General features: G+C 42.2%; 1 protein-coding gene across 3 annotated transcripts in view; it reads right to left on the reverse strand.

Moving 5' to 3' along the window:
* Positions 1 to 12,516, reverse strand: part of LOC111222419 (semaphorin-6D-like) — a 152,009-nt gene that overhangs the window by 35,624 nt on the left and 103,869 nt on the right. For all 3 annotated transcript variants that reach the window (XM_022746138.1, XM_022746136.1, XM_022746137.1), the window contains 7 exons: positions 10,881 to 11,003; positions 9,276 to 9,364; positions 8,890 to 9,107; positions 7,911 to 8,042; positions 7,465 to 7,620; positions 4,970 to 5,146; positions 4,416 to 4,553 (listed from right to left, as the gene is read on the reverse strand). In XM_022746138.1, coding sequence (XP_022601859.1) covers positions 4,416 to 4,553; positions 4,970 to 5,146; positions 7,465 to 7,620; positions 7,911 to 8,042; positions 8,890 to 9,107; positions 9,276 to 9,364; positions 10,881 to 11,003 — 1,033 coding nt within the window. The remainder of the gene's footprint in view (positions 1 to 4,415; positions 4,554 to 4,969; positions 5,147 to 7,464; positions 7,621 to 7,910; positions 8,043 to 8,889; positions 9,108 to 9,275; positions 9,365 to 10,880; positions 11,004 to 12,516) is intronic.

Genomic DNA, 12,516 nt, shown 5'->3' on the forward strand with positions numbered 1-12,516 from the left:
CATTATAAAGCTTTGGGCTTCTTTGGAAGTCAAATCACAAACGTTAAAGGATGATTCCAGTTTATTATGACTTGGATCTTATTTTCATAGTGTTGGCCATCATTCTGATTGGTAATAATAATACTGTACGTGGTGAACAGGCAGTCAAATGATTTGAAAGAGAAAATAAAGGTGATCTATAATGTCATGGCTCAAACTGTCAGTTGTAAACATCCATCACAGTTTACAGATCGAATTCCTGCTTCAACTCTGACCTTCTGTACTTACGTTTCCTGTGCGATGACGGATCATTACTGACATTTTACTGTCACACAGATCAAGTGATTTGAGAAAATGAGAGCACCAGTCGTTTCAACAAAAGTCCTATAATGACGTATGTTTAAGTCCTCGAGCTGCCGAAGGATTTATAACTTGTGTCCATCAGGAGCAAAGAAGGAAATAATGTGAATCAGCACTGGCTTCTTTTAAAGGGGCTATTCGTAAATTTTTCTCTGAACCTGGTTTCTCGCTGGGAGCCGGTGGTGGCGATTGTCGCTTGACAAGAGCTTCGGCCATATTTGCGTTCACACGACAAGAGGGTATAGTACGTCCTCTGAGCAGCACTGCATCTTCAAGGCAGATCGGAGGCTACAGTGACTCGCTATCGGAAAGTGTCGAGACAGAATGCGGCTAGCCGGTTAGCATGCTAACTTGAGTAGAAGACAAGATGTGACAGACACAAGAGTTAACATTGGCATTGCTTTCCACCTCTGGAGGCAGCTCCAGGTGAGTAAAGGAATGAAGGTTGATGCTGAACCCACAACGTTTCTCCTAGACTGCGAAGTAAGCAGTTGTGAATGCTAATGTTGGCTATGTAGCTATAGCAAAACTTAAAAATAACTCCTTTAATCACGACCATGATCTTTCCCTGGTAAAGACTTATTGAGTGGTACCTCTCTGGTGCTCGTGTGTCTTCCAATCCTAAACCATTTGGACTTTGTACATCATTGTAGTGAGTTGTTACCTGAGATTTCAGCAATTGCTTTAGTGAGAATAATATTTGATATAACCATAACTACATAAATAAGACCAGGTTGTAATAACTCCAGCTTTCCTAACCTACCCTCAACTGTACTTCACACAGTATGTGACAGTAAAAATAATATACATTTATTTATCTTAGAGCAGCCACTAAGATGAAACTCTTCATATAAAAAGAAAATATCCACTGGAGCTGAAGATTTCAGGGTTTGAGGCCTCTACTGCCCCTTTTATTGTATTTTTTTTTATTAAAACTCCCATTTCATACATTTTCTAGCTGCTGCTAAAAAAAGAGCATTTTCTGAAACCTAATATTGGCAGCAGGGCCTCGAGTGAAAAAAGAAACCTGATGGTGCAAACTTCACTGAGGGAGAAACAGAGAGAGAGAGAGAGAGAGAGAGAGAGAGAGAGAGAAACCAATAGAGGGAGAAATACAGAGACGGAGAGAAAATGGAGGCAGAAAACAGAGAGAAAATCTCATCTGGAGGGAGACAGATTCATTGGTGTGGTAAAGGAGGATATGGCTGTTGAAACCTGACCTCCTGGCCAGTACTGATGAGGCTTACCGGGCCCCTAATCCCAGGATGAGGTGTGCTGTAGCTCTAGTCTCTAAAAAGGATCTGGGGATGTAGCCGGCCCGTAAGCTTAAGTAAGACAGGCCCTTTCCATTTTCTCCTTCCCTGTTCCTTCTTTTCCTCCTCTCTCTCCTCCAGCTTCAGTAAAAAAAACAAAACAAAACATGGACCGACCGTCGCTGGCTCCTGGCCAATCAGCTGGATCCAATTTATGAATGAACGATGTTGAGAGCTTCTCCAGGCCTTTGCAATGAGGGGTTAGCATGCTATGGGGGCTGTATGCATTCCCCAGTGGAGCTGAGGAGAAATCCTTCCTCTGGGTTGTAGGGGGTCGAGATACTTGGGGCCCAACATTCCTCAGAACCCCAAAAATAGATCCCGAAGCTGAGGAGCAACTGCATTTGCTGGGGTTAAAACAAAAGGCTGTGGACAAAGGGAGAGACGCTTGAAGGCTCTGCTGTGCTCTAAAAGCAGCATCAGCCTCCTGACAGCAGCGCTGTCAACGCTTTATTTAGTACAGTCTACACAATTTGACACGAGACAATAACCTGTGGCAACTGTGTTCATGGGGTGATAAGTTGGTGATTACACTGAACACAGTTGTTTTACCACTGCAACTGTTGCATTTTACGAGTAAAGGATTATTCATTTACTGTAGTCTTTTCTTTTTTAATTTCTCACAGTCCAAAGTGCCGTCTTCAGGTGTTTGTTTTATCTGGCCAACAGTCTCTGAAAGCTTTATGTTTAGGAGCATTTACATTCTGCTCTCTGCAGTAAACTGATGCTGAAACGCCAGTCTGGGTCTCCAGGTAGATTTCTCCGGGATAAAACCCATTTCTTGGCCATGTATGCACAAGGTTACCATTCAGCTTTTCACAAGTACGCATGTGAATGACAGAGAGAGAAAAATGACATCATGAATGGAGAGATCAGTGCTCGTAGTGATGCATCACCGTATTCAAAACAATTCTGTCTGACTTGAAGTAAAAGTCAAACTAACTCAAAATAACCTCTAGAGGTAAATAAGTTGTGAGTCGGTTTCCACGTTTGACTGCGTGAAAAATTCAGACACATTTGTGCTGAAAGGTAAAATGTGAGAAATCGCTGTTTGTTTAACGTCAAGTTTACACAGAGAAAATGAGTTTACACATCTGCGAAGAAGAAACCAGGAAATGTACAGTATGTTTGGCATTTTTCGTTTGGTAAATGACTAAAAGTATTAATGTAATTAATACTTAATGAAAGTATTTCCTTAACCTTTCATACCAGTGAACATTAGCTAACATGACAACTGTAAATCCCAGGGATATGAAACTATCGTGGCACATTTGAAAATGCCTCTTATTTCAGCTCTGTGAGACGACGGGATCCTCTACATTCAGACGTGAAGCTCAGGCAGGAATCAGATCAGAATCGTCTTATAAAAATGTTCGACCTTCTCCCGGATCACAGCATTTCTCCTCATGTGGCAGCCTCACCACAGTCCCCCACTGCTCAGTTCATTTCTTACTCTCACTTACCTGCCAACACCACAAATAACCTCACACTACTTTTTGGGAAAAGTGGGCTCCACCAGCTCTGTGAGCCAGGCAGATAATAACATAACATCTGCTATTTGGTGCAGGCTTTTGTCCAAATGCATCTAACAGCATCATGAGTGGACACATTTCTTAAATTGGTAGCTGCAGAGGAAATTGATCCTACTTGAGTTACCTGGCAATGCTAGTGCCATTTGCTTCCCAGTACTCAGGGAGAAGGAAACCCTAAATTCATGGTATGCTGCACCGAGTGTGGTTTCGTTCTTCAGGCTCCAACATCTTCAACAAATTTTTTTTTTTTACTATTTTCCTGCCTACCTAAACATTTTCCTTCTTTTTTTAATCTGCACAATGCTTATTTCTCTCTCAGCTCCCCTGCAGGTAAACCTTTGGGAGCTCGTGACTTATTCTAAATGTGACAACTTAATAGAAAAATTCTTCAGTGCGGCGCGTGGTCTTGAATAGGATAACATTTCTCCATTTTTCTCTGTTTTGATGGGGTTTCGTCCCACGTTCGGTTCCATGCTTCACTCACACTCAACACAATCCACGATCAGAATCAGGATCTGCATCCTGTTTCCATTCTGGTTTTATTGTGAAAGTCCTGACTGGAAGTTGTGACTTGTATCTTTCCGCCACTTTGAGGCTTCCATCGAACTCGCTGCTGTGCTTCACCCACAAACCACTGTCACCTTTGCTTAGTTCATGCCATATGGAGTATTTCTTTGGACACCGCTGTTATTTATTTATGAGGTGCTATATGTAAGTGTTTTGATTTAAAGGTTCAATCGCTGCTAACAGCTAGCTGCGTCTTGTCCCGCTTCATGTTTCCCTGCTACCCTCCTTTCTGCTACTTCACCTGAAAAAGTTGATCATGTGCCAAAGTAAGATCGTTCACGATCTGGACCTGCTCTTGACGTGACCCGGATAAAACCAAGATGATCTTAGTAACTGTCCTGTTAATAGATTTATAGATTATTTTCATTATCTAAAAATGTATTGATCATTCTATCTATAAATTGTTTTATAATACAGAAAAACTCCCCTTTAAGTTCTCGCAGTCCAAACTGACGCCTCCACTTTGTTTGTTTTGTCTGAACAAAACCCTCGAAATCTTTAATTTACAGACACAGAAAACTTAATGGCTGATGAATGACATCAAGTTGCTGTCGATTCATTTTGTGTTGACTTTTAGTATCAGTGTTTGTGTGCGCCCGTAGAGGACAAAGAAGCAGCTGTGCTGGGTTAGCAGAGGGAAGGCTTTGCTCTACAGCTGACTCACTTCTTGCAGGTGCTGTAGTCGGAGCAGCGGCTGAGCGGCACACGGATCACACAGCTGGAGAAGGCAACGAACAACGCATGATGATCCCGGTCCAACTCCAGACCCAGCACCCTCTTGTCCTCCCCCTGCACGTTGCATCTGAGGAACGAAGAGAAAAACCCAGACCGCCACGATCAGATGTTTTCGATTTATTTTCATTTTTAAAATCAGCGCTGCAGACGGTTGGCGCAGTCTGAAAATTATACAGAAAAGTCGGCCGTGAATCGAACTCCATGCAGATAGACTTTTCAAGCTGTGCAGTCAGAAAACAAAAGAAGACAGAGGGATAAAAAAAAAAAAAAAAAAAGCATCCCCTCTAGCTGTACAGGGTGATGCAAAGTGTTACAATAGACCAAAGAGTGGGTGGGCAGGACAGATCAAGGCAGAACACAGAGAGGAGGAGAGAATGAAAAACAACAGCGAAAGATACTAAGAGTGAAGAACACAGAAGAGAGAAAAGAGGACAGACAATTAAGGAAAAAGATGGGGAGTTTAAGCTAGAAAGACTGTCTAACTTGTTAGGGTTGTAGACGTCGATGTCCTCCAGGAGCTGTGTGCTGAAGGATGCGTTGGCTCCCTCGGTGCTGGCCAGGATCTTTAGCACATGGCCGTTGTCTGAGCCCAGAAAAACCACAGTGTAGTTCTTGTACGGCCCTGCAGACGTGTCCACAGCTATCTGGGTCAACTTGAATCTGCATAAAAAACAAGGAAAAGAAGCCTGTTATAAAAGCAGCATCATTAACAGTACTGATAGACAGTATTCATGGGAAAGATGCACAATCAACAGGAACACTGATTCATAGTGAAGATCCTCTAAATTGAAGCTGACATTTCTATTAAAACTGACGTACATTAGAGGGAGCTAACAATGCCGAATATGCTAGTTAGCGTCCTAACATTGTTGTTTTGCTTTGTCAAAGTTAATTTCCCATGGTAAACAAAACAAACAGTGGGCGAGCACTGAGCTCATTGTGCAAAGCATCAGTGTGCAATCAATCACTTCATCTATCAGCCCACCGTTCCCTTCCACCATCGCCTACATCCTTTAATCCCTTCATCCTATTAATTCATGTACCCATCTACCCATCCACCCACGGCCATTCAATCGATCCATCCTGCTCGTTGTGGAGCCACTTTCCTCGTCACGCTGCCGTCTCCTTTTTGAGTCACGTTTTCTCTCTCTTTTTGTTTTGTTTTGTATTTACGAGGAAAGTCCAGTGAACTGTATGTTGGTTTATTTGGAGCAACACCCTGCTTCATATTCATCCGGCTCCACACAGTCACACCTGGGAGCTGCCCAGTATCACCACAGCTGTCTGCTGCTGGCTCCAATGGAGCAGTTGAGGATTAAGAGCCATGCTGAAGGGCACCTTGAGTCCAGTGATTGTTGACAGAGGGATAAGCTGTAGTCATTCACTTTCTCTGCCTGCCTCTCTGGCCCTGGGACTTAAACAAACAAACTTCCTATAATAAACCCACTCATATTTTTTGGCATCACGTCCCTTCTAGATTCTTTTATAAAGGGACACCTGCGGAGGCTCCTGTGCCCTCATGTCTCCCTCAGCCCCTCCCAGATGGTCCCGTGGAGGCTGCTTTGTTTACCCACATGGACTTGACTGGCACATCCCTGCAATGAGTCTGCAGTATCGCGTGATGCACTTCTGGTTAGGTTTCATTTATCTAGCTCCTCTCTGGGGAGAGGCGAGGCAGATGTGATGTTTTTGGCGCCAGATGTGAAGTGGCGCATGTTTCCCCAGCAGTGTGGAGCCTCTGCAGTGTCTGGCTGGCTGTCAGCCTGGCTTTGCTTCAGGAAGCATGGAGGAGGCTTGTGTGTACTGCGTGTGTGCGTTTGTGAGTGTGTGTGTGTGTCTAAAGTTGATTCTGTGATGTGTATCTGCTGCGTGTACACCCCTGTCTGAGGTTTGTGCGGCACTGTCTGAGACACTTGTGACACTTATCACCGATTTGACATTCACCCCGTCATCATCTGATATCAGTGGATTCTCAAATGTCAAAACACACACACACACACACGCACACGCACACGCATGCACAGACACACCAGTGCCTCCCTCGCTTCCCGTGTGACCTGCAGAGGAGTGTCTGCAGGTCAGGTCAGTGCTGGAGGAAACCGTCTTTGACGTGGGCTGGGATCGACCGCTGAATAAATCCGATGGGTTTTAATGAGGGACAAGGTTGTGTGTTCCACCTGAGCTCACGCGTCGATACCAATCCCAGCCCCGAGTGTTGAAACGCTGCTGGTACATTATGTTGCTATAGAAAATAGAAAATAATACCTGCATACTAACCATGAAAGAAAAGACCCTGTTTTCTATTAAAGGACTGTTTTCTAATTGCAGCCAGGCTCAAAGCTCTGCAGGTGTAAGGTTGAACACTGCTGAAGCAAAAACAGCTTCCTAAATTACGAGTTACAATGAGGCGTCTAAAGCTGCAAAATGCTGTAGTTTTCAAACGCTTCAGAAATTGATTAATTAATTGTTAATCTGAAACTATTTCGATAATCAATTAATCATTTGAATAATTCTTTTATGGAAAAAACACCAGATTTTCTCTGATTCCAGCTTCTCCAAAGTGAGGATTTGCTCCATGTAAAGAGATTTTTGGACAGTTGGTCGGACGAAACAAGCCGTTTGAAGACTTCATCCTCTATTTTCTAATTTATCGACTAATCTGTTAATTATTTTGTGATTGATCAGTTGTTTATGATCCATAAAGAGTCTAAAAACTGTTGAAAAATAGTCAGAAATCCCTATTGCAAGACCCAGATCTCAATGTGAGTGATGGCTTCATCATTTTACTTGTTTTTTCTGCTCAACTGACCGAAATCCAAATAAATTCAATCTACAATGGGATAAACTGAGGTGCTTTGGGTCTTCTCAGTGCAGTGCTTTCGATCCAATGCACCTCTCACTGAGATTTGTTGTCCAAACAATAACGAATGAACAAAATCTGCCCTCGTTGTCGATTCATCTGTATATTAATCCCATACCTGCTGGTGGTGCGGGTGAAGTACGGCCTGTCGTTGACCGAGGGGACGGACTCGTCCATGAGCGGGTACGACTTGATGAAGGTCAGCGTGTCGTCAGGGAAGGTGGTGGACGACTTGTAGGCGGCCGCTGAGCCCTCCCCGGCGCAGCAGCCCGGCCTGCACATGAAGACAGCCACAGACAGAAAATGCATCAGCGCTGAACCCAGTTTCCTGGGCACAGATGTAAGAGCACTGGCAGCTGTTTGTCTTTGGGGACGAGCAGGAGGGAAAAAAAAAAAACCAGGTGTCTGGTAGGACTGGTTGTTTTTGTTGTTCAGAGATATGTCTGTGCAGAACAATAACAACAGCAGCTGCAAAAACTCCATTGTCAGAGGCAGAAAAGAAAAGAAAAAAAAAGAAACATTCTTGGAAAGTGACAGTTTGCTATTTAAAGATGCGTCTCTTACCTTGGTTTCGGGACTTGCTCCTCTGGAACAGGTGTCCACGCCGACTCACTGTTCCTCTGCTCTTTAAATTTGCCGCTGAAGGCCTTCTCGATGTCGTCCATATAGAAAGCGCAGACTGCCGAGCCGGTGATGCTGTTGACGGGGCCAGAAATGACGATGATGTTACGAAAGGTTGGGAGTTCGGCACCTTGTCAAAAGCGTGACACTAACTCTGACATCTTACTGATCAGCTGTCACATGTAAACAAAAACTTTATTTAATTTATCCATTTCATCTGCTGCTATGCTCCATGTCTTGCTTTTACTTTCTTTGTTTGCTTTAAATGTTTTTATTCTTTCTAGAGCCTAGTTGAAAAATAAAAAAAGAGAATATATTAATAATTATTATTGTTGTAAAGAAGCTATTTGTGAAGTGTTATTGTACAGATTACTGTAGCGATAACTACAGGACACTGAAACGCTTCTTTTATTTGTGTTGTGCCAGTTTTTCTCTCTTAAACAACTTCACACCCGTTGTAGAAATAAGACGCCCCCTCTGGAAATTCAAATTGTTTTTTTTTTGTTGTTGATGGATTAATGGATTAATTGACTGATCATGTCGGCTCTAGATTTCAGAAGATCAGTTTACCAACTCACAAAAATTGAGTGAGTATGAAGTTACTCAATAATCTATAGTTTTAATTCTGTGTCTGTCATTTGCTTTCTAATGAACTCTGCTTTCTTCTTTTCACAGCAAAGATGATGAAACGCAGATCAGAAAGAATACAGTCGGCTCGGAGCCTGGGTTGTCACGGTAACAGTCGAAACAGGTGCACCATTACGCAAAGCTACTTTTTAACCAAGAGGTTATGACACCATCCAGAGAGCTGTCACTGAGTATTTCTGTAGTCATACATCTCCTGACTCAACCGCAGCTTTACCTCGAAAACAACAGACACAAACAAACAGAAAACACTGATCCCTGTCTGACCCCTACTGACCTGTTAGCCTGCGTGGTGAAGACGCCGAGCACCGCCGGCCGGTGGTTGATCTGCAGCACGTTGGTCAGCGACTGCAGGACGTCGAAGTAGAAGAAAGAGTCACCGGGGACGGAGCAGTTCAGCCGCGCTTTGAGGAACGACGTCCAGTAACGTTCCAGCACCCTCGGGGAGCCGCCGTTGTCGTTCTTACAAACGCGAGCGACTCTGGAGAAAACCACCTGAGAGGACGGACGAGGGAAAATCAAAACCGATTTATAAACCTTGTTGTTTACCACAAGCCAGAATGAGAAATTGAACAGCAGCTAAATAATCTTGTTGGAATGTGGTTTGCATCACAGTTGATGTTCGATTTCTGGCAAGAGTCTGGTCTGGGACGAGTCTCCCACCTTGCCAAGAGTGGTGTACTCCACTGCGATCTCGCTGAAGAAAAAGTACACGTAGTTCCCGTACTCAATAGCGTGGAGGAAATGGGGCTCTGTGGGAGACGAGAAGAAGAGATGAGTGACAAACACGCTGGCAGTGATGCCTTATTTCCAACATGACATGAGAGCGGGCTGGGAGCGGAGCGGGTAAACACAGATGCTCAATTTGGAAAATGCGTCCTGAAGAAATGCAGGGGGGGGGGGGGTTATAAAATGGCAAAATCTGAATATTAGAATCGACAAATAAAGAGAAACATTCTTACCAACACAGACATCACATTTACTGTATTGACACAGCAGAACTGGTGCTGGATTAGAGCTGATAAAAACACTCGGCTCTAGTCAGAAAAGCCGTCATTTATAAAGTTGGAGTTTTATAAAGTCTGAATATGACTCTGCGTATTGAACCTGAATCCTCTCTAAACCTTACGAATCCATTCTGATTTTAACATTTGTAAAACTCAAGTTGAAAATGACTTCAAAGATTTGGATCTCTAATCAACCTCTGATGGTTGGGAAGGAAAGGAAGATGGTGCTTCTTACTTTTACACATCTCATTTTTTATTGACCTACTTTCTCTAGATTCTTGAGGATTTCTCCTGATTCTGATTCTGAGCTTGCGGCAGCTGAAAGTGACGCAACCCGATCAGATTTTGGTTTTAATAGTGAAGACACACAGTCCGCTTGCCTTCGTAGAGTACAGACATGGCCGTGCAGAAAGCAAAACTAATGCGAGGCAACGTAGTGTTATGCACAAAGGAATAAAAACATGAAATGGTTTTAAAGAGTTTAAAGAAACATCTAATGGCACAGACCAGCACCTCTACAAACAGGACATTTTGCTGTTTAATATCTGAGTATTTAATCATTAATGAAGTTTTTTTAACCTCATTTTATCAATTTACTCTATAACTATTATACTGGTCATTGTTGTTATTATCGTTATTAGTTTTATTGTTTGTTTTGTCTTGTTCCCTTCTGTCTTGGATTTTAATTACATTATTGTTTTGCATTATGACGTAATGTGAATCCTTGGAAGAGTAGTTGCTACCTTGGTAGCTGCTAATGGGGATCCAAGTAAATAAATAAACAATAACTAATAGACATTAGCCAAGTTACATTATTGGTTTTCACCGGGGAAAGTTGCTTACATGTATGAAAATTGAGGTACAAAAGATTTAAATCTCTACACCATGTGGCTTTGTTGTTTCCACAGTCCTCTTGACTTTATTTGCATCTAACTGAACTTCAGTGAGAAAAATCTCTGGGGATTTTTAGTTCAATAACTTCAACTGCTTTTCACAGCACATCACACGTATTCCTACATAAAGGTATAGACAAAATTCTAAGTCAAGTTTCTTATACCTTTTATGTTGAAGTAATGGCAACAGATTTGATAAGAGGTTTGTTATCCCCAGAGCTTTGCAGACCTGGAATCAGTCCAAAACAAGAGCTGCCACCAGAACCAAACCCTTGTCATCAAGATGTCGACTCCTCACAGAAATCTCTCATGGCCGCACCTGTATGTTAATGTGTTAAATACTGCACATTGACATGCTGGACGCTCACCTCGCAGCCATTTGGAGTCGTACTTGACTGTACGTAGTACAGGGCTACTTTCTCCCAGACTTCTGTAAATGACTGCATCACTTGCCAAGAAGTCAGTCATAGTGGCTGAGTAGAAATCACCACCTGAGAGAAAAGAGAGAGAGAGAGGGGGGACAAAAAGCAATTGAGATACATTGTCAGGGATCACAGTTTCCATGAATAACCCACTTCTCTTAAGTGTCTATTTTGGTCACAGGTGACTTTTACTGCCCTTTAAAAAGAGGCAGAGGAGAACAGATGTTGGAGAACGTGTCACTTTTAATAACACCCTATGTGAACTTTGCATAAATGTCAGTGGAAACCTGGCAGGATTGAGTGCAACTTTGGCTCTGCCTTCATTCTTCCGCTGAACTTGACCCTGACGTGTTCACAAAGTATCAGCTTCCTTCATTGCTATGATTAGTAAAAAAAATCTAACCATGAATCAGAATCTGTCAAGGGGCAAATACAGATTATACGATGTGGTTATCTGTGCATAGATACTGAACTGTATTTACATCTCTGGCTTTTAGCTGATGTTGCTTTCCAGAGAGGTGTGCAATGATGTAGTGCTAGTCAACATGTAGTTCAGCCTATTATTAAATCTTTGTATTGAATGACTTGAATAAAGCACATTTTACGGCATGTACATGAACATGAACACGGAGATCACAGCTAACCATGTAAACAAACCATGCCGCTGTGTTTTTTTTATACCATTCCTGTTGTCCATTAGTTTCCATTCATTTCGGTGCGATAAGAAAATCAATACAGACTCTTGAAACTTGTCTGAGTGATGTCATCCATCACAAGTCGTCCATGAACATCAAGTCCGCGTTAACATTTGTCAAAGCTACATTATCATTATGAGGTAATGTCAGGCCTTTAAAATCAATGCGTCTTTACTATATAAGAGTAACGGAACTGACAGAAAGTGATGCAGAACTGATGTTCACTGAAGTTTCAAGAGTCGGCTGATTGATTGATTGATTGATTGATGACGTGAAAATGATTTGAGTTTAATTGAAAAAACAAAACAAAAAACCCTGGGGGAAACAGTGAGAGGATTTCAAAAGATCCTTCACTCATAAACATATTTGATCCACACTTGATTCAGCGGCTGCGCTTGTGAAGCTGTATTTTCATGTTTTTACATTTCTCTCTGTTCATCATTAAAATCCATTCAATCACACAAGACTGCAGCTTTTGAACTGATGCATCATCTGGAGAGGCTCTACAGGCAGATTGGCCTTATTAAAATCATCAAAAGCATTCAGTGTTTCACCACTGATGAACTAATAATTCACTAAACAACAATTTAATATTCAAAACAATATAAAGTGTTTATGATAAAATAATAAAACTGGGCAAGTGACCTTCACCCTACCACCCTAACACCCTACCAAGAAATATTAGAGGAGCGGGTTCAGTGGACAACTGAAAACATACCTGTTCAATTTATTTATTTTATCATTATTATCATTATTACTTTATTGAAGTCCTTTTTTTCAATGATTTCCCCGTCTTAATTCCACTTAAGCACTTTGAGCTGCAGCCTGTGTATGAAAAGTGCTACACAAAAAAAAGTTTATTATTATTTTACTTTCAGCGTGAGCCA

This window comes from Seriola dumerili, unplaced genomic scaffold, assembly GCF_002260705.1.
Source record: "Seriola dumerili isolate Sdu_G_001 unplaced genomic scaffold, Sdu_1.0 BDQW01000092.1, whole genome shotgun sequence".
Classification (NCBI taxonomy): Eukaryota; Metazoa; Chordata; class Actinopteri; order Carangiformes; family Carangidae; genus Seriola; species Seriola dumerili.